The 24,432-nt window shown below is 42.5% G+C and overlaps 1 protein-coding gene across 1 annotated transcript in view; it reads right to left on the bottom strand.

Annotated features, from left to right (window-relative positions):
• The window catches only part of GTF2A1L (general transcription factor IIA subunit 1 like), a 67,586-nt gene that overhangs the window by 34,447 nt on the left and 8,707 nt on the right, over positions 1-24,432 (bottom strand). Inside the window, exons 4-5 of the mRNA XM_063443940.1 lie at positions 4,045-4,082; positions 3,278-3,371 (exon numbers count right to left, since the gene is read on the bottom strand). Coding sequence (XP_063300010.1) covers positions 3,278-3,371; positions 4,045-4,082 — 132 coding nt within the window. The remainder of the gene's footprint in view (positions 1-3,277; positions 3,372-4,044; positions 4,083-24,432) is intronic.

The following is a 24,432-nucleotide window of genomic DNA, read 5'->3' as shown; positions in this document are numbered from 1 at the left end:
TCTAGGGTGGCAACAGTTCAATTTTTAAAAACTTCCTGAAATCTCACATCATCTGCTTTCACCACGCGACACCATTTCTGATAGCAAGTAAGGACCCCTTATAACGATAATCATGATACAACATGATGATGTCACGCATAACCAAGATATCCCTTGAATCAAAAACCTTCTGCCGGGTTTAATCAACAGATCTTCTGTACATTTCACACACATTGCATGGTGGCTAAGTGTTTGCTTATTTAGGCTCAGAGTCACTGTACAAAAATACATTGTATTCTACTACATCCCCTGAATACAGCAGTGTCTGTTTCCGTTGACCCTTCAATATTGGTCACTACGGCTCTCTCTAGGTATGATATGACTTACCGACAAAAAAAGTCATCCACCTGTCATTCCTCAGCTTATCGTGTGATATATGATCTTATAATATCTACAGCTATATAAGGAGTCAGCCTTTCCCTTACAAGTAAATTCCAGAAACTGGTTTATAAATTATTCTAGCTAATATTCAGTGCCCGAAGACCCATCATACACTGCATGAATATTATAAAATAAATGAGACAATGTACAAAATAAAAGATATACGTGCATTTAATGGATGTTACAGAATGAAAAATAATCACTTATTTTTATTCTGTAACATTCATTAAATACCAAATAAATATAATAGCTACAGAATGTGTCCATCTGTACCTCTCAGGTGTGTGGGTGAAATGAGTGGAGAAATGACACTGCTCAGATATTCCTCTGTCAGTTTTATACATTTTTCTTTTCCCAAAAAAAACACTATCTTCTCTTAAAAAATGGTCACAGTTTCAGCCCTGCATCCTACCCTTATGTAATGTATTGAAAGTCTGTGTTCAACATATACCTTAGTTGGCTCTGTCTATAGTTGGCTTCAAGATTAAGGATGTATATCTTGTTTACATTTTGATTGACCGACACGTGTGGCTTTCTGCTAACTTAGGCCTGTGTGTGTTTCGACCTTCAAAATCTTCTGACTGTAATCTAAATATATATTCTCATGCAGTTATCATATAATTAAAATGTATATTTTAGCAAGCAGCTATATCTTCATTAAATAATAAAAGAGAATCAATCCATACTCCACAAGCAGTACCCTATAAATTTAAGGTTATTATTACCATTTATAGAATGCCACCATATCACTTATTTCTGGAAATAATGATATATCCACATTTATCAAGGTTTCCAATGTTCACGAGAGTGCATTTACAGTACTTGCTGCCCATAATTTTAAATTAGAGCAGAATAGATTAAATTTATTAGATTTGATTTAAAAATCAGACATCCCATTTGTCATTTGAGCATTTAAAAACTTATGGATATTTTGGCCAATTTCTGTGGCTGTATGTGGTATTACGTATTTCCCTCTATTATATGGTGGTAACGGAATTTATTTTCAGTATTCCAAGGAAAAATATACCCAACAGGGTGCTCAGCTTCATTCTCTAGAGAGCTTTAATGACAAACACAATTAAGTTTATTAAAAAAAATAATAATAAAAATAAATAAAGAATTGGGACAAGCCGATTATGGCCCAGTTAAGGAGAGTCATTGATTGAGTTGGCTATGGTATAACTACTTCCATTAACTCTCCCTAGAACTTTGGTGAAAACAAGAGGGACCATTTCTACCATGAAAGGGTCATCCCCAATTGATAGCAATGATCCTGGTAGACAAACACAGAAAAATAGGCTTCATATCAATCTGAAAGCAGAGGTAGGCATTTTAGCAAATTCAAGGTGATCAATACAGAGATATGATTTTTAACTTGTTTAAGCAAATGCTCCTAAAATGTATTTACTTTCCGAGCAGACGCATGGTGCCTGAGCTCCTAACTTTTGGGCTGAATTTGGGGTCTTTTCCCCAGTCATCAAACAACTTTACCCACTGAAAGGCACTACAAGCATTGAGGGTTCCCAGGCAAACAAACAGAGGCACTGAACGAGTCTATAGCCCACCAGGAGGCCAAGAAACTTTATTGTGGCCCGCTTTAGATGGAGTTGGGTTGCCAATCTCCTCATTTTTAATCCACTGAAAGGTTTTGCAGTGCTCTTATCCCCAGCCCCAGATTGTAGACCGGCAGGGGATATCTTGGTCCCACTTGACTTTCCTTCGAACTGCACTCACTGTACCTACTCTGTTTCTACAGGCACAATTTCAGTTACACCTCGACTATCCTGTGCTAAGATGGTGGACCCACCAGAATTCCACACAGTGTCAGTTCAGTGGTCCAGGACGGCTCTGAATGGCTTAGTGGAGCAGTCACTTTCGAGGCTTGATGAGCGGTTTAATCGCTTCTGGACAATCTTGGAAGGCCGGAAGGTGATTGCACCAGATCCAACTCAGGAGGACGTTTGAAAGGGGTGAGAGCAGGGGAGTGAGTGGACCTCCTTTGGGCTTAGCTTCATCCAATCATCTGACCCATTAAAAGATGCCCGCCTAGGCAGAGGGCCAATAGGGGCTTAACCTCAAGGCATCGCCCACACGACAGAGGGTTACACGCTGTAGGCGGCGACTAAACACCGGGGCTTTCTGTTGCCCATATGGTGGGAAGGACTGACTCTTTCAGCCACCAGGTCCATGGAACAAGGATGGTGGCCTTCACGCTGGTCTAGGGATGCCTGCCTATCTTACTCCCAACGTGCTGCTGCCTTTGATGACCTCCCTACTTCTACAACTGCATGCTTCCTAATCCTGGGCATTGGTTAACTCTGGACTGTTCTGGGCTCCCCACAATATGCTGGCACCATTTCTCGGCCATTTTACCGAGCTCCTGCAGATATTTTAACTGTCCGTCTGACATATCGTTAACCTTTTTAGTTAACTAACTCTAGTTAGTTTTGCTTCCTTTATCAATGTGGTATTCAACTAATAAGGTAGAGAGTCCCAACTAGCTTCAGTGGTTTTCATTCATGTGGTACTTGTCGGATATGCAGTAGTACTATCTAGTATATACATGTGTAGCTAGTCTTCTAAGTCTCAAGGTAGAATCTATGCTAATAGTGCTGACATGTTGGTTCAGCCGGTCTTTCATGTTGTAATAATTACAAAAATGATATAGCATCAAACGATTATGATTTATCTTTCTCTTTCTGTAAACAATATTTTGAACGTTTTACTGCTAGTCATGCCACTATACTTACCTCAATAAACAAAGATTGACAAAAAAAAAAAAGAAAAATGGATTTACTTTTCACAAGAAAACAAAATTAGACATTTAAACAAGTGTACTTTACAAGATGGACCTCACCAGATGCAGTTTGCACAGTCATTCCAGCTGGAAGGTGGATGGGATAAGTTAAGCCAGGTGGAAGAGTAAATGCACTGTTTTGTCCAGATGAATTCTGAAAATAAATACCAAACATGTTTTTTTTTTTATAGAATGACTGTAACTCAAGTGCATACTTGCAGCTTGTGTTAAATGCCACTTGATTCTTTTACACAATATTCTGCAAAAATAAGTCCTATCACTGCAGTCCTGCTCCTCCCCAGGGAGATTATCAATAGAGATGATATCTGGCCAATTCAGTGCTTCATTCAAGCAGTCATGGAGCGAGGAATCTAAGGGAAACAACCCTAACTCTCTTCGAATCCATTTTGGGGTTGTCTGGCAAAGCTGAAGTTCTACTTGGCACCTATAACTTAACCTCTATGCAGCCTCCCAGATAATGGGGAAATTATAGAATGGCAAAACTATATCAAGGTCAGGGAATTCCTATCACCTGACACCAAAGATATGTGGTTCCATGCAGGCAGTTTCCTTTTGCCTCTGACCAGCCCTAAGAAGACAGTAGGCCTGCTTATGTGCATAGTGAGTAGAATGTCACAATGAATAAGCAAACTAAGCTACTACTTCAGGCCCTTGAACAAGTAGAATGTGTTTTCCTTAATTCCTACATGTTTATCTGTCATTATCCATATGAATCTGTCCAATGCTGGACAGCAATGATAGGAAGAAAGCAAATTACTTATACTCTGTTTATTTCTGACAAAACAGAAACAAAAGTTGGCACATACCATTTCATTTGTTCCAAAATTGTGAATGTTTCGTACACCTAGAAGATGCAAAGAAAAAAAAGTTATATTGCTTATTAATAATTATGTTAATCAATACATAAGAGGAATAAGACACTTATACAATTTATTTTAGGCATCATGGGTATAAACAGTTATAAGAACTAAATTGATGGAAACAGGGGAAATTAAGTTCTCGTTGCAGTGTTTTAGATGTAAGGTTTTTTTTCTCTTCTAGGTTTAACACTTGCCTTGCAAACCAACGCATACAAAGGTTACATTTTGAAATCTAGCACATACAATGTCAATTTCTCTTCCCAACCATAACCTTTCTTCAACAGGAAAAAAAAAAAATCTCTCAGTAACAACTCCATCCCCTTTCACATCATGCACATGCTTTGTGGTTTACATGTACAGAATGCATTCTCCCAGCCAGATAGGGTGGAGAGAGAAGGACATCTCTGGATACACAGCCAGGCTTCCTTTCACAAGGCCCCTTAAAAAACAGATGTCAGATTTCAGCAAGTGGTCATTATGTTCACACTTTGTTTTTTTACTTTCTGGAGAGATTTTGAATCTCCATTTCCAGCCATGCCAACAGGTTCCTTACAAATACTCCACAGGCAGGATGTTACATTCCTTACCAATCTTTTATGTATATATATATATATATATATACACACACACACTAACTTTTTTTAAATAAATACATTTATGTTAACTTCTACAAAATTACCATCTATGCTCATAGCTGCACTGACAGCTCCATTCAGTTTTGGAATGGAGTGGTCAGACGCACACAGTAAGTTGTGAAGAGGATTGTCAGAGTAGGTTGGGATTTCTATGCCATACAAATATGTGGGGCAGGCAGAGGAGAAAGTATGGCACTCTCCTGTAAGATCTGCTGTTAAAGGCAAATCTGTACCGGGAGATCTACTTGCTTCATAACACTTTATGTAAGGAGTGTAAGTTGTCATGGTACGTTGACCGTCCCTTTAATAAACCCCCGTCCCTTTAATAACCCTCCATCATACATGTTCATACATGCAACATGTGGATTCTTGAAAGCATCTGTGTTTAACAATAACCGTACAAAACAAAACAAAACAAAACAAAACAAAAAAACAGTAGGGAATTTACTAGTAGCACACGTGCCCAGTCAATTTGTGACGTGGGATGATCAACAGTCATGCTCAATTAGCCAGAAGATATACTTTCTCAGAGGGACTGTAAGGAAGTAAACATCAACAAGAGTGATAATGTTATAGCACTCAATATTAGGCCTCCTATGTGGATGAATTTGCCATAGCAAGATAATAGTTACCTTACAACTGGCCTCCACCTCTGACCTTTTAAATATGTAGCCACTTTAACAGCAAAATAATATGCTACAGCTAACTGGATGAGAGTCTCTGTTCCTTCACTTAACAAAGTTGAAAGGCTCTAATAACTGAGTATTACTCAGGAGACCCTCATCCACCCATTCCTATTCTTTCAATGCGCTCTTTCCATTCTTAACTGCAAAGTTTCTTGTTATGTTTAAATGTCATATTTGTAAAGCATACTACCAAATGTTTCTTTGACACTGCTTTTTTTGTCAATATCACTATAGCCTAATGTACATCTGGACTGTATTAAAGAAAAGAGAAACAAAACTGACATTTTTAGAATAATAAAAAAATAAAAAAAATAAACCTTACTTGTGTAGAAGATAACTGGAATGTTGGACAGGAGAGTTGCGATGGGATGGGAGATGGTCCAGATGGGTGGGAATGACTATGCTTGCTTGAGAAAGAGCCCAAGTCTGTTACTGCCCTCATTCTTGAGATTGTCAGTAGTGTGGTTGAATTGTGTCTTGTGTCTTTGAGTGCAAATTTCACAATGAAGAGTGGAGGGAGAAATGCTAATGCCAGTATTTAAAACAGGGCCATACACTTATGATCTATGGCTAAATGGCAATGTGTAATTTATATGTTTCTGTCAAACAGAAATACATGCATTATAATTAATTCCACACAATTGATATTACGTCCAGGCCGTTCTATTCTTTCAGGTGTAGAAGCTATTAAGGAATCGTTTTAGAAACATAGAAACATAGAATGTGACGGCAGATAAGAACCATTCGGTCCATCTAGTCTGCCCAGTTTTCTAAATACTTTCATTAGTCCCTGGCATTATCTTATAGTTAGGATAGCCTTATGCCTATCCCACGCATGCTTAAACTCCTTTACTGTGTTAACCTCTACCACTTCAGCTGGAAGGCTATTCCATGCATCCACTACCCTCTCAGTAAAGTAATACTTCCTGATATTATTTTTAAACCTTTGTCCTTCTAATTTTAGACTATGTCCTCTGGTTGTGGTAGTTTTTCTTCTTTTAAATATAGTCTCCTCTTTTACTGTGTTGATTCCCTTTATGTATTTAAATGTTTCTATCATATCCCCCCTGTCTCGTCTTTCCACCAAGCTATACAGGTTAAGATCCTTTAACCTTTCCTGGTAAGTTTTATCCTGCAATCCATGAACCAGTTTAGTAGCCCTTCTTTGAACTCTCTCTAAGGTATCAATATCCTTCTGAAGATATGGTCTCCAGTACTGTGTACAGTACTCCAAGTGAGGTCTCACCAGTGTTCTGTACAATGGCATGAGCACTTCCCTCTTTCTACTGCTAATACCTCTCCCTATACAACCAAGCATTCTGCTAGCATTTCCTGCTGCTCTATTACATTGTCTGCCTACCTTTAAGTCCTCAGAAATAATCACCCCTAAATCCCTTTCCTCAGATGTTGAGGTTAGGACTCTCAAATATTCTGTACTCTGCCCTTGGGGTTTTACGTCCAAGATGCATTATCTTGCACTTATCCACATTAAATGTCAGTTGCCACAACTCTGACCATTTTTCTAGTTTACCTAAATCATTTGCCATTTGGCTTATCCCTCCTGGAACATCAACCCTGTTACATATCTTAGTGTCATCCGCAAAAAGACACACCTTACCATCAAGACCTTCTGCAATATCACTAATAAAAATATTAAAGAGAATGGGTCCAAGTACAGATCCCTGAGGTACCCCACTGGTGACAAGCCCAAGCTTCGAATATACTCCATTGACTACAACCCTCTGTTGCCTGTCACTCAGCCACTGCCTTACCCATTCAACAATATTGGAATCCAAACTCAAAGATTGCAGTTTATTGATAAGCCTTCTATGTGCAACAGTGTCAAAAGCCTTACTGAAATCTAGGTAAGCAATGTCTACTGCACCACCCTGATCTATAATTTTAGTTACCCAATCAAAAAAATCAATAAGATTAGTTTGGCATGATCTCCCTGAAGTAAACCCATGTTGTCTCTGATCTTGAAATCCATGTGTTTTTAGATGTTCAACAATCCTATCCTTTAACATGGTTTCCATCACTTTCCCCACTACTGAAGTAAGGCTTACTGGCCTATAGTTGCCCGACTCCTCCCTATTACCTTTCTTGTGAATGGGCACAACATTCGCTAACTTCCAATCTTCTGGGACTACTCCTGTTAACAATGATTGGTTAAATAAATCTGTTAATGGTTTTGCTAGTACACCACTAAGCTCTTTTAATAGCTTTGGGTGTATTCCATCAGGTCCCATTGACTTATTTGTCTTTACTTTTGACAGTTGAAATAGAACCTCTTCCTCTGTAAACTCACGTGTAATAAATGACTAATTTATCCTTTTTTTTAACAGAGGTCCCTTTCCTTCATTTTCAGCTGTAAATACCGAACAAAAATATTCATTGAGGCAGTCAGCTAGACCTTTATCCTCATCTACATACCTTCCTTCTTTTGTTTTTAATCTAACTAATCCTCGTTTTACTTTTCTTTTCTCATTTATGTATCTAAAAAAAGTTTTGTCCCCCCTTTTTACTGACTGTGCTATTTTCTCTTCTGTGTGTGATTTGGAAGCTCTTATAACTTGCTTAGCCTCTTTCTGCCTAATCTTATAGGTCATTCTGTCTTCCTCACTCTGGGTTTTTTTATAATTACTAAATGCTAACTTTTTGTTTTTTACTATTTTGGCCACATCTGCGGAGTACCACAGTGGTTTCTTGAATTTTTTGCTTTTACTGACAAGCCTAATGCAATTTTCTGTTGCCTTCAGTAGTGCAGCTTTTAAATAATCCCATTTATTTTGGACTCCATTTAAGTTGCTCCAGTCTGATAATGACTCCTTTACACATATTCTAATTTTAGAAAAGTCTGTTTTTCTAAAGTCTAAAACTTTTGTTTTTGTGTGGTGTGACTCAGTCACTGTTCTTATATTAAACCACACTGACTGATGATCACTGGATCCTAAACTTTCACCTACAGTAATATCTGATACCAAATCTCCATTTGTTAACACTAAATCTAGTATGGCCTCTTTACGAGTTGGCTCCTCAACGACTTGTTTTAGAGACAATCCCAGTAGGGAGTTTAGAATTTGTGTGCTTCTGGCACAAGTAGCTATTTTTGTTTTCCAATTCACATCAGGAAGATTAAAGTCACCCATGGTGATAACTTCCCCCTTCATTGTCATTTTAGCTATTTCTTCAACTAGTAGATTATCTAACTCTTCAATTTGTCCTGGGGGCCTATAAATCACACCTACACGAACTACTGTGTGATTACCAAATTCTAACGTAACCCAAATGGACTCTATGTTCGTCTCACTAACCTTTATTAGGCTAGATTTTATGCTATCCTTCACATACAGGGCCACCCCTCCCCCTTTCTTGCCTTCCCTGTCTTTTCTATATAAAGAGTACCCTGGTATTGCTATGTCCCAGTCATTTTTCTCATTATACCATGTCTCAGTAACAGCGACTAAATCTACACTATCAGTTGCCATTATTGCCACAAGTTCATGGATCTTATTCCCTAAACTGCGAGCATTTGTAGACATGACTCTAAGCTTATCATTTTTTAACACACTTGCTACAGACACCTTCTGTCCTTGTTTTGGGGGACAATTGGATTGATGTTTTATCACCCTTTTGCCCCCCCCTCCTAGTTTAAATACATCTTAGCAAAACCTCTGAACTGCTCACTGAGAACATTTGTTCCCTTTTGAGAAAGATGCAAACCATCTTTTTTGTACAGTTTATTTCCGTTCCAAACAGAGCTACCATGAGCAATAAAGCCAAATCCTTGCTCCCGACACCATTCACCAAGCCACAAGTTAAAGTCCCTAATACGCATCCGCCTGTCATTCTGAGTGTTATGCACAGGCAGAACTTCAGAGAATGACAGTGTGGAAGCAACCTGCCGTATATCATTGGCAAAAACACTAAAAACTTCCTTAACCTCTGAAACCTCATTGCAAGCCAAGTCATTTGTCCCTAAATGGACAAGTACATCCAATTCCCCTTCCTGCTTTGCTTGCTTAACAATATTACAGATACGTCTCCTGTCTCTGTGAGCAGTAGCTCCGGGAAGACACCTCACAAGACCACCATTGTCCATCTCCACACCTCTTATGATGGAATCCCCCAACAACAACTGCTTTCTATTAGGCCTCATCATAGTCTTCAAGCCTCTCTGCACAACACCACTGGCCTCAATGCCGCTCTCCACAACAGCACTAGCCTCAGTGCCTCTCTCCACAACAGCACTAGCCTCAGTGCCTCTCTCCACAACACCTCTAGCCTCAGTGCCTCTCTCCACAACACCTCTAGCCTCAGTGCCTCTCTCCACAACACCTCTAGCCTCAGTGCCTCTCTCCACAACACCTCTAGCCTCAGTGCCTCTCTCCACAACACCTCTAGCCTCAGTGCCTCTCTCCACAACACCTCTAGCCTCAGTGCCTCTCTCCACAACACCTCTAGCCTCAGTGCCTCTCTCCACAACACCTCTAGCCTCAGTGCCTCTCTCCACAACACCTCTAGCCTCAGTGCCTCTCTCCACAACACCTCTAGCCTCAGTGCCTCTCTCCACAACACCTCTAGCCTCAGTGCCTCTCTCCACAACACCTCTAGCCTCAGTGCCTCTCTCCACAACACCTCTAGCCTCAGTGCCTCTCTCCACAACACCTCTAGCCTCAGTGCCTCTCTCCACAACACCTCTAGCCTCAGTGCCTCTCTCCACAACACCTCTAGCCTCAGTGCCTCTCTCCACAACACCACTAGCCTCAGTGCCTCTCTCCACAACACCACTAGCCTCAGTGCCTCTCTCCACAACACCACTAGCCTCAGTGCCTCTCTCCACAACACCACTAGCCTCAGTGCCTCTCTGCACAACACCACTAGCCTCAGTGCCTCTCTGCACAACACCACTAGCCTCAGTGCCTCTCTGCACAACACCACTAGCCTCAGTGCCTCTCTGCACAACACCACTAGCCTCAGTGCCTCTCTGCACAACACCACTAGCCTCAGTGCCTGTCTCCATGACACCATTACACTCTGAAAGTGCAGAAAATGAATTATGTAGAACAACAGACTGTGCAATATGCCTTTTATCCACAACTCTAAGTCTACCAGATCCTACAGTAATCCATCTGCCATTCCTAGTATGTCTCTGTGGCAGTGGCTTTGCAGCAGTTCCAGCCTGAGTTTGTTTACCAGATAATTTACAAATCTCAGACTTCAAAAATACAATCTCCTGCCGCAAGATAGAGAACTGTCTACAGATTAGACAACAACTAAACCTCCAAAAAGTGGAACGCGAAACAAATGCATAGCAACTATTACACTGAACTAAGTCTGCCATTCCAATGGGGTGAATAATTTAAATCAAACGAATCTTAACTTTTTATTTATCCTCCTGAATACTTCAGATTACCTCCAGTTTATCTCCAGAATATCTCCAACCACACACACTTAGAAGCAACACTCTCCAGAATATCTCCAACCACAGACACTTAGAAGCAACACTCTCCAGAATATCTCCAACCACACACACTTAGAAGCAACACTCTCCAGAATATCTCCAACCACACACACTTAGAAGCAACACTTAGAAGAAGCAACCAAGCTCTATTAGCCAAGCTAATGACAACAGCCCTTATATACTCCTAAAATCACCTCCCACTAGGAATGTTTAACACCTGGGTAGGCCTCTGCTTATTAGCAAACAATAGCTAATTTACACAGCAATCAATAGCAAGTAGCTACCTAATCCAATCAAATGCCTTATAATTACCAACAGGAAATCAAACCTTGTGCAATCAGTAACCTTTTCCTACAGATGAATCTTACCTGTAACAGTAAAAAAGAAAACTCTTAGCACAACTCTTAGACAGTTGAAGCTTCTGTAAAACTCTCCAGAATATCTCCAACCACAGACACTTAGAAGCAACACTTAGAAGATCTGTTGATCTGATCAGGGCCGCCATCAGGGGGTGACAACCATGACGGTTGTCACGGGCCCGGCGGCCCTGGGGGGCCCGGACTGCTCTGGCAGTCCTGGGTCCCACTTTCCCTCCCTGCCCACATAGATAGCGAATATCGCGATCTATGTGTGCAGCCGCGGGCCCCCCAGCTCCCTGTTACCGCAGAGGGGGCCCAGGCAGCACACAGCTTCTTCTCTCTTGTAATAACTCTAGCGAGACCCGGTTGCCATGGCAACGCGCCGCGGGTCTCGCAAGAGTTATTGGAACAGAGGAGAGAAGAGAAGCTGTGTGCTGCCTGGGCCCCCTCTGCGGTAAAGGGGAGCCGGGGGCCCCCCCACCGGACCACCAGGGATCATGGAATCTCCCCCCTCCCTGGACAAGGTAAGCAGGGAGGGGGGAGAAACATGTAATTAGATAAAAAAAAAAAAATATGTAAAAAATTTTCCCCCGTCCTCTGAGTCCCACCGGGTGGCCCATGCACTTAGGGCCACCCGGAGGGCTTGTATCAGCAGGGGCCCGGTCGGGCGCTCTTTCCCCCCACGACCGGGCCCCTTGCTTTCCGGCAGCCGGCTGGGAGGGAGTGAGGATGGGGGATCCTCACTCCCATCATCCTCAGGCACCACACTGGACCCCAGGGAATCCACCCTCCAGCAAAAGGTAGGAAACTGGAGGGTGGGTTTAAAAATGTACATTTTACATGTGTGTCAGTATGTCTGTGTGTCAGTATGTCTGTGTGTCAGTATGTCTGTGTGTCAGTATGTCTGTGTGTCAGTATGTCTGTGTGTCAGTATGTCTGTGTGTCAGTATGTCTGTGTGTCAGTATGTCTGTGTGTCAGTATGTATGTTTGTCTGTGTGTCAATATATCTGTCTGTGTGTCAATATATCTGTCTGTGTGTCTGTATATGTCTGTCTGTGTGTCAGTATGTCTGTCTGTGTGTCAGTATGTCTGTCTGTGTGTCAGTATGTCTGTCTGTGTGTCAGTATGTCTGTTTGTGTGTCAGTATGTCTGTCTGTGTGTCAGTATGTCTGTCTGTGTGTCAGTATGTCTGTTTGTGTGTCAGTATGTCTGTTTGTGTGTCAGTATGTCTGTTTGTGTGTCAGTATGTCTGTTTGTGTGTCAGTATGTCTGTTTGTGTGTCAGTATGTCTGTTTGTGTGTCAGTATGTCTGTTTGTGTGTCAGTATGTCTGTTTGTGTGTCAGTATGTCTGTTTGTGTGTCAGTATGTCTGTTTGTGTGTCAGTATGTCTGTTTGTGTGTCAGTATGTCTGTTTGTGTGTCAGTATGTCTGTTTGTGTGTCAGTATGTCTGTTTGTGTGTCAGTATGTCTGTTTGTCTGTGTGTCAATATATCTGTGTGTGTCAGTAGGTCTGTCAAAATATTTGTGTGTGTGTCAGTATGTCTGTGTGTGTGTCAGTATGTCTGTCAGTGCATGTGCATGCATGTGTCAGTCTCTGTATGTGTCTGTGTGTGTCAGTATATGTGCCTGGATGTGTGTCAGTATTTCTCAGTGTATATGGGTGTCAGTGTGTCTGTCAGTGTGTGTGTGTGTGTCAGTATCTCGGTCAGTGTATGTGCCTGTGTGTGGGTGTCAGTATTTCTGTGAGTGTATGTGTGTCAGTATGTTGATCCGTGTGTGTGTCAGTATGTCTGTATATAAGCCTGTGTGTGTCTGTCAGTACGTCTACCAGTGTATGTGTCTGTGTGTGTCAATATATGTACCTGTGTGTCAGTATGTCCCACCTGTCAAAGCATTGTTAGAGTTGCACTACAGATGGGGTTCTACCTTTAGTCCAATCTTGCAATTGGGTGTCCCAATAAAATTCATTCTATTTAATGCCGCCACTGCATTGGGATGGATGCCGTGATTGCATACCAGGGAGTGAGGGGCGACGGCGGCAGGGCCCAGGGGGCCCAAGCAAGCGATTGCCCAGGGTCCAGTCGTTATTAAAGACGGCCCTGCACACACACACTGCATACACTGACACAACACACACACTGCATACACTGACACAACACACACACTGCATACACTGACACAACACACTCTGCATACACTGACACAACACACTCTGCATACACTGACACAACACACTCTGCATACACTGACAACACACTCTGCATACACTGACAACACACTCTGCATACACTGACAACACACTCTGCATACACTAACAACACACTCTGCATACACTAACAACACACTCTGCATACACTAACAACACACTCTGCATACACTGACACAAGACACTCTGCAAACACTGACACAACACACACTCTGCAAACACTGACACAACACACACTCTGCAAACACTGACACAACACACACTGCATACACGAATACAACACACACACACTGCATACACTATACTGACACACACTCTGCATTCACTACACTAACACACACTCTGCATCCGCTACACACTAACACACACTCTGCATCCGCTACACACTAACACACACTCTGCATCCGCTACACACTAACACACACTCTGCATCCGCTACACACTAACACACACTCTGCATCCGCTACACACTAACACACACTCTGCATCCGCTACACACTAACACACACTCTGCATCCGCTACACACTAACACACACTCTGCATCCGCTACACACTAACACACACTCTGCATCCGCTACACACTAACACACACTCTGCATCCGCTACACACTAACACACACTCTGCATCCGCTACACACTAACACACACTCTGCATCCGCTACACACTAACACACACTCTGCATCCGCTACACACTAACACACACTCTGCATCCGCTACACACTAACACACACTCTGCATCCGCTACACACTAACACACACTCTGCATCCGCTACACACTAACACACACTCTGCATCCGCTACACACTAACACACACTCTGCATCCGCTACACACTAACACACTCTCTGCATTCGCTACACATTAACACACACTCTGCATCCGCTACACATTAACACACACTCTGCATCCGCTACACATTAACACACACTCTGCATCCGCTACACATTAACACACACTCTGCATCCGCTACACATTAACACACACTCTGCATCCGCTACACACTAACACACACTCTGCATCCGCTACACACTAACACACACTCTGCATCCGCTACACACTAACACACACTCTGCATCCGCTACACACTAACACACACTCTGCATCCGCTACACACTAACACACACTCTGCATCCGCTACACACTAACACACACTCTGCATTCGCTACACATTAACACACACTCTGCATTCGCTACACATTAACACACACTCTGCATCCGCTACACATTAACACACACTCTGCATCCGCTACACATTTACACACACTCTGCATCCGCTACACATTAACACACACTCTGCATCCGCTACACATTAACACACACTCTGCATCCGCTACACATTAACACACACTCTGCATCCGCTACACATTAACACACACTCTGCATCCGCTACACATTAACACACACTCTGCATCCGCTACACATTAACACACACTCTGCATCCGCTACACATTAACACACACTCTGCATCCGCTACACATTAACACACACTCTGCATCCGCTACACATTAACACACACTCTGCATCCGCTACACATTAACACACACTCTGCATCCGCTACACATTAACACACACTCTGCATCCGCTACACATTAACACACACTCTGCATCCGCTACACATTAACACACACTCTGCATCCGCTACACATTAACACACACTCTGCATCCGCTACACATTAACACACACTCTGCATCCGCTACACATTAACACACACTCTGCATCCGCTACACATTAACACACACTCTGCATCCGCTACACATTAACACACACTCTGCATCCGCTACACATTAACACACACTCTGCATCCGCTACACATTAACACACACTCTGCATCCGCTACACATTAACACACACTCTGCATCCGCTACACATTAACACACACTCTGCATCCGCTACACATTAACACACACTCTGCATCCGCTACACATTAACACACACTCTGCATCCGCTACACATTAACACACACTCTGCATCCGCTACACATTAACACACACTCTGCATCCGCTACACATTAACACACACTCTGCATCCGCTACACATTAACACACACTCTGCATCCGCTACACATTAACACACACTCTGCATCCGCTACACATTAACACACACTCTGCATCCGCTACACATTAACACACACTCTGCATCCGCTACACATTAACACACACTCTGCATCCGCTACACATTAACACACACTCTGCATCCGCTACACATTAACACACACTCTGCATCCGCTACACATTAACACACACTCTGCATCCGCTACACATTAACACACACTCTGCATCCGCTACACATTAACACACACTCTGCATCCGCTACACATTAACACACACTCTGCATCCGCTACACATTAACACACACTCTGCATCCGCTACACATTAACACACACTCTGCATCCGCTACACATTAACACACACTCTGCATCCGCTACACATTAACACACACTCTGCATCCGCTACACATTAACACACACTCTGCATCCGCTACACATTAACACACACTCTGCATCCGCTACACATTAACACACACTCTGCATCCGCTACACATTAACACACACTCTGCATCCGCTACACATTAACACACACTCTGCATCCGCTACACATTAACACACACTCTGCATCCGCTACACATTAACACACACTCTGCATCCGCTACACATTAACACACACTCTGCATCCGCTACACATTAACACACACTCTGCATCCGCTACACATTAACACACACTCTGCATCCGCTACACATTAACACACACTCTGCATCCGCTACACATTAACACACACTCTGCATCCGCTACACATTAACACACACTCTGCATCCGCTACACATTAACACACACTCTGCATCCGCTACACATTAACACACACTCTGCATCCGCTACACATTAACACACACTCTGCATCCGCTACACATTAACACACACTCTGCATCCGCTACACATTAACACACACTCTGCATCCGCTACACATTAACACACACTCTGCATCCGCTACACATTAACACACACTCTGCATCCGCTACACATTAACACACACTCTGCATCCGCTACACATTAACACACACTCTGCATCCGCTACACATTAACACACACTCTGCATCCGCTACACATTAACACACACTCTGCATCCGCTACACATTAACACACACTCTGCATCCGCTACACATTAACACACACTCTGCATCCGCTACACATTAACACACACTCTGCATCCGCTACACATTAACACACACTCTGCATCCGCTACACATTAACACACACTCTGCATCCGCTACACATTAACACACACTCTGCATCCGCTACACATTAACACACACTCTGCATCCGCTACACATTAACACACACTCTGCATCCGCTACACATTAACACACACTCTGCATCCGCTACACATTAACACACACTCTGCATCCGCTACACATTAACACACACTCTGCATCCGCTACACATTAACACACACTCTGCATCCGCTACACATTAACACACACTCTGCATCCGCTACACATTAACACACACTCTGCATCCGCTACACATTAACACACACTCTGCATCCGCTACACATTAACACACACTCTGCATCCGCTACACATTAACACACACTCTGCATCCGCTACACATTAACACACACTCTGCATCCGCTACACATTAACACACACTCTGCATCCGCTACACATTAACACACACTCTGCATCCGCTACACATTAACACACACTCTGCATCCGCTACACATTAACACACACTCTGCATCCGCTACACATTAACACACACTCTGCATCCGCTACACATTAACACACACTCTGCATCCGCTACACATTAACACACACTCTGCATCCGCTACACATTAACACACACTCTGCATCCGCTACACATTAACACACACTCTGCATCCGCTACACATCAGCACACACTCTGCATCCGCTACACATTAACACACACTACATTCATTACACTGACACACTCTGCATTCACTACACCCTAACACACACTCTGCATTTATTACACCCTAACACACACTCTGCATTTATTACACCCTAACACACACTCTGCATTTATTACACCCTAACACACACTCTGCATTTATTACACCCTAACACACACTCTGCATTTATTACACCCTAACACACACTCTGCATTTATTACACCCTAACACACACTCTGCATTTATTACACCCTAACACACTCTCTGCATTTATTACACCCTAACACACTCTCTGCATTTATTACACCCTAACACACACTCTGCATTCACTAAACTATGCACACACTCTGGATTCACTATACTGACACACACTCTGCATTCACTACACTAACATACACTCTGCATTAACTGTACACACAGCATCCACTACACAAACATCCTGTATTCACAGTACACACACTACATCCACCATAAATTGAAACACTCTGCATTCACTATACACAGACACTGCGTCTAATACACACACTACATCCACTACAGACACTGCATCCACTAAACACATTTCATATAGTACATACAAACACTACATCCACTACACAAACACACTCTATGTTCACTATACACACTGCATCCGCTACACAAACACACACTCTGCATTCACTGCACAAACAGTATCTAATACACACAAACACTACATCCATTACACACATTCTAATTTACTTCCACCATACACAGCACATTCAGTCCTGCATCATTGTCAGCGGACTAGGTAGGGCGTGGGCGGGCCCGGGAGGGAGGGGGCCCCAAAGCACCGTGTGCTTTGTCAGGGGCCCCAAAATTTCTGATGGCAGCCCTGGATCTGATCGTCCAGAAGAGACCATTGATGATAGATAGCAGGCCTTGATTTATAGTGCTGTTTTTTTGTCCACATAAAACTGTACCTATTTGTTTGAGTATATTACATATTGCACTATTCTATCTTTTTATGCCTTTTCTACAGATGTATATATGAATTTTTCTGTAGAAATCATGTGGATATTGATAAAAAAAATAAAAACCTTTAAAAGAAAAAATATTTCACAGCTGAGAGACTGCACCTTCTGTTTGGTTGGAGAACCTCTTATTCTTTGGCTCTTTTAGTTCAACGTTTAAAGGACCACTCTAGGCACCCAGACCACTTCAGCTTAATGAAGTGGTCTGGGTGCCTGGTCCAGCTAGGTTTAACCCTGTTTTATATAAACATATAAGGGTTAAGCCAGCCTCTAAATCCTCTAGTGGCTGTCTCACTGACAGCCGCTAGAGGCGCTTGCGTGATTCTAACTGTGAAAATCACAGTGAGAGCACGCAAGCGTCCATAGGAAAGCATTGTAAATGCTTTCCTATGCGACCGGCTGAATGCGCGCGCAGCTCTTGCAGCGCATGCGCATTCAGCCGAAAGGGAGGATCGGAGGCGGAGGAGAGCTCCCTGCCCAGCGCTGGAATAAAGGTACGTTTTTACCCTTTCCTCTCCCCAGAGCCGGGCGGGAGGGGGTCCCTAAGGGTGGGGGCACCCTCAGGGCACTATAGTGCCAGGAAAACAAGTATGTTTTCCTGGCACTATAGTGGTCCTTTAAGGCCTGGCTGTTACCATAGGACTTGAACTTTTTTAGTTTTTCAATAGATCCTGAGTACATTCTGCAGTGTATATGTTAAAGGGACACTATAGTCACCAGAACAACTACAGCTTAATTTAGTTGTACTGGTGTCTACAGCCTATCCCTGTAGGCTTTTTAATGTAAACACTGCATTTTCAGTGAAAAGCACTAGAGATGCTTCCTGGGTCAGCACAGATGTTCAGCGTCTCCCCCCTCTGCATAGAGATGCTGAAAGCTCCCTACAGAGATGCATTCATTCAATGCATCTCTATTATGAGGAGATACTGATTGGCACAGCACTTTACCACACTTGCACAATAGCCTCAGAATGCTTTCCTACGGGAAAGCAATGAATTGGTTGCGATCGTCAAATTTGATGATCTCAGCCAAGGAGGTGGAGTGGGGCGGAGTCAGCCATGACAAGATAGGCTGTTCAATTGACAGGTACTAGAGGTAGACATAGGCACAGATGTTAGAGCCTCTGAACAAGGAATTTGCTTAGTAACATTTATCAACCTCAAGTGAAGAAAAAGTGGGGTAGGGACTGGAAACCTGCCTCGGGTCACGAGGGATATCCATCCTTCTCTACTTACGCAGCAATGTAAACACTGCTTTTTCTCTGAAGGAAAAGACTATGCACCAGAAACAGTATATTAAAGGGACACTGTAGGCAACCAGACCACTTTATCTCATTGAAGTGATCTGGGTGCAATGTCCCATGTCCCTTAACCCTGCAATAGTAATTATTGCAGTTTTTGGAAACTGCAATAATTACTATCCAGGTTGAAATCCCCCTTTTTCAATAATGCTTTCCTATTGGGAAAGCCGAATGAGAGCACAGCCATTGCCACGCATGCACATCAGGTTTCCCCTGCCGACATCGGATTCAGGTAAGCAACTGAAGGGGTTTTAACCCCTTCAGCCCCGCGAGAGGGGGCGCCCGAGGGAGGGGGGCACTGCAGGATTCTATAGTGCCAGGAAAACGGCTTTGTTCTCCTGGCACTGTAGAATCCCTTTAAGCCGTAGTTGGTCTGGTGACTGTTTCCCTTTAAAATATCCAACCTCTCAAAACCAAAAAAGAAAGAAGCACAAGCTAAACTGGAGGTATAGTTTCTTGTTAGAGCAGTTACTTTTAAATATATCCACATGTGGCAAATTGAATCTCCAGTGTCATGCATAACATTTAAAAAATATATATTTTTAATTACTGCCATTAAAATTAACTTTAATGGTTTACTGTTATGGAAAGTTCGCATTTTTCTTTTTTCAAATTGCTAGCAAGAACACATCTGTTCATATTAGCTGTCATTTGCACTTTGCTTGAACCCCATAAATATCCAAGTTATTTTATTTAGTTTCAACGTTTTGTGAAAAGCACTCCCTAAAACATTATATTGAAAATCATTTCTGACTATTTCCATTACAGAAACCCCCCCCCCCCCCCCAAAAAAAAAAACTACTACTACTTCCAATTACCGTATTTTTCGGACCATAAGGCGCACTTAAAATCCTTTCATTTTCTCTAAAATCAACAGTGTTTTAGCACGGCCTTGGTAAGCTACGAAGCTGCACTGCTTGGATTGAGCATTACGGCCATCGTAGTTAAGAGGTGTGTGCATTCATTCATTCATTTTCTATACCCGCTGCCCCAAAAATGGCTCCTGTTAAGAGACATGCTTATGAAGCAAAACTCAACGTTATCAGTCACGCAGTACAACATGGAAATAGAGCAGCTGCGAGAGAATTCAACATTAATGAATAAATGGTACGGAAGTGGAGGAAGCAAGAAGATGCCCTGCGCCAGGTAAAGAAGACCAAACTGAGTTTCCGAGGGAACAAAGCGAGATGGCCACAGTTGGAGGACAAAATTGAACAGTGGGTTATTGAACAGAGAACCACAGGTAGAAGCGTCTCTACGGTCTCTATTCGACTCAAAGCAACAGCGATAGCACGCGACATGGAGATCAACGACTTTCGAGGCGGTCCCTCTTGGTGCTTCCGTTTTATGAAAAGGCGTAATCTCTCCATCCGCACAAGAACTACTATGTCACAGCAACTGCCAAAGAATTACAAAGAAAGGCTGGCCATTTTCCACACCTACTGAATGAACAAGATCAATGAAAAGAAGATCCGGCCAGAACACATCACCAACATGGCCGAGGTCCCCCTCACCTTTGATATCCCCGTAAAGCGTACTGTTGAGAAAACAGGGACCAGTAGGGTATCTATACGCACTACAGGAAACGAGAAGTCATCCTTCACTTTAGTTCTCAGTTGCCAGGCTAATGGCCAAAAACTACCACCCATGGTAATTTTCAAGAGGAAGCCAAAAGAAAAGTTTCCGGTTGGCGTCATTTTAAAGGCTAACCCAAAGGGCTGGATGGAAGAGGAGAAGATGAGTGAGTGGCTGAGAGAGGTTTACGTCAGGAGACCGGATGGCTTTTTCAACAAATCTCCGTCCCTATTGATCTGTGACTCCATGCGCGCCCATCTGACCGAGACTGTCAAAGCCCAAGTGAAGAAAACTAATTCGGTGCTTGCCATCATTCCGGGTGGATTAACTAAAGAACTCCAGCCACTAGATATTGGTGTCAACAGGTCGTTTAAAGTTAAATTGCGAGCTGCGTGGGAGCATTGGATGACAGAAGGTGAACACACATTGACCAAGACAGGAAGGCAACGCCGGGCAAGTTACGCCACTATCTGCCAGGGGATCGTGGATGCCTGGGCGAAGGTATCAGTCTCCAGTGTCATCCGAGCTTTCAGGAAGGCCGGAATCATCACTGAACAGCTAAGTAACAGCAACGAGACTGACTGATAATGATGATAGGGATCCGGGCATGCTTGATGCCGAAATCGCCCAACTGTTAAACTCAGACACTGAAGATGAAGAATTTGATGGATTTGTGGTAGAGGAATAAACTTAAAAAAGTCAGTGTATTGTTTTGTATTTTGTGTGTAACACTGAACAATGTTGAGAGTTATTGTGAAAGAGTTGAATAGAGTTGAATAAAGTTTGACTTATCAGAGTTTTGTTTCATTTAATGCGTGCGCCTTATAACCCGGTGCGCCTTATGTATGAAAATAAACCCGTTAGCAGTCGATCAATGATATTGCGCCTTATAACCCGGTGCGCCTTATGGTCCAAAAAATACGGTATCTATATCTTGTTCTTGCAGCTATGACAACCACAAACATACTTTTACTTAATCTGTAAATGTGTTTGAAGACTTTCAGAATATATATATATATATATATATATATATATATATATATATATATATATATATATATATAACCACAATCTGCGAGTAGGCAATGAGTATAAAGTACAGCGTTCTGTAAAATACTGATCGGCTGTGGGTCAAGTCAATTATAGGAGTACGGAAACGAACATACCTCAAAGAAAATGTCACAGAATAATAATTTGTGTTTATCCATGCCATGTATGTTCAGGCAGAAAGCCTGTAGTTGTGGGAGGGGTAACACCTTCATATAGACGCGACAGTGTCGTTCTCATCACTGCAGGTGCTTTTGAATGCAACTTTGCGGCATTTCTAGTCCGCACAAAGGTTGGATGGTGGAGAGTTGGGACGTCTTACTCCGCAGTGAGTCCTACCCTGCGGTTTCTTTATCCAAGGTTACCGAGGCTAAGATTGACGTCCTAAGTCGTCCTAAGAAACGGTTGATGCTGTCAGAAAGGCTAAAGTAAATGGTTTTATGATAGGACCTTTCAAAGCTATCCCATTCACAATTTGGAGAACCAATCCTGTAAGTATTGCCTCTGACAAGTAAAACTATAAAAAAAAAAATAAAGATTAATAATAGACATGTCTGTGCCTCACGGTTCTTTAAACTCAAGACTGAATTCTCCCATCTCAGGAATTTAGACAATCTATGCTTATTTTTTTTTTATTTCTGATGACTTCAGCTGTGTATATCTGTGTAAGTATTTATGTATGTGGTAGTGTATGTGCATACATGCCACACACACCAAAAAAGCATGCAAAACACACCCCTGCAATCAAACTCCAAAACTATATACAAACACACATTTTCATTCAAAACACCAATACTACACATCCACATTTAAAAGCCAATACTAAACACAAAATCACACCTGCATTTAAAAGTCAACACTACGTACAAATGCACCTCTGCATTCAAATACAAGCACTACACACAAGTATACCCTTGCCCTCCATTAGCAACAGTACATACAAATACACCCCTTTATGCACAAATATACTCTACACAAAAGCATGCTTACATTCAAAAGCACAAACACTGCCCACAAATACAACTCTACACGGATGGGAAAATGCTAGATCTCCAGCTGGCATAGCATCAAGGGAATTGTATGACAGATGGGAATCTATATTTTTGACACACTTATGCTAGAGGGGGTCCCAAAAAACTCTTGCACCAGTGCACTCTCAATGCCACTGTTCTACAACTTCACGTTAGCGCCCACAAAGACCAGTCAAACTGGACTTGGCACAGCAATTCACTATTATCCTACCCAGAATAAGTGGTGTCCAGTAAAAATCATGGATGAATCAAAATTAAAACCTCAGAAACCATTAAATTACCCCTTTCTTACTTTACAAGACCCTCCCACTCACTACCAGTAAATGTATCTTCCATGTTAGGTCATTGGCTATTAAATTAGGTTTTAAAATATCCTTATTTAATAAATCCTTACCTTTTTGTGTCATTTTACCCCACTCCCTCTAGCATGTAAGCTAATTGAGCAGGGCCCTCAACCCATCTGTTCCTGTGTGTCCAACTTGTCTGGTTACAACTACATGTCTGCTCGTCCACCCAATGTAAAGTGCTGCAGAATTTGACGGCGCTATATAAATATCATAATAATAATAATTATTATTATATGGCATTCTCAGAGTATTCATTTAGAATACGGTAGGCATTGTCTCAAACCTGAAATTCTACTCCCTGGTAGCGAAGGAAACAAGATCTTGCGCGATATGTTAAAGGACCACTCTAGGCACCCAGACCATGTCAGCTTAATGAAGTGGTCTGGGTGCCAGGTCCAGCTAGGTTTAACCCTTTTTGCTGTAAACATAGCAGTTTCAGAGAAACTGCTATGTTTACATATGGGTTAATCCAGCCTCTAGTGGTTTATAGGTGTGAATTAGTACCTTGAATTGACTCCTATAGCATACAGGAAGCCCATGTAAGGACTGGCAGAGGGGTGAGAGAAACGACTAGAGAGGAAAATCAGTCTGGCAGCAGCGTTCATTACGGACTGTAGCGGTGCAGTACGGCTTTTGGGAAGACCAATCAGGAGAGGGTTACAATAATCCATGCGGGAAATTACTAGAGCATGGACAAGCTCCTTGGTAGTATCTGGTGCAAGAAAGGGGCAGATGCGGGCTATGTTTTTAAGATGGAATCTACAGGATTTGGCAACATGCTG

This window comes from Pelobates fuscus, chromosome 2 (assembly GCF_036172605.1).
Source record: "Pelobates fuscus isolate aPelFus1 chromosome 2, aPelFus1.pri, whole genome shotgun sequence".
NCBI classification, from domain to species: domain Eukaryota; kingdom Metazoa; phylum Chordata; class Amphibia; order Anura; family Pelobatidae; genus Pelobates; species Pelobates fuscus.
This window is presented reverse-complemented; position numbering and strand designations above follow the sequence as displayed.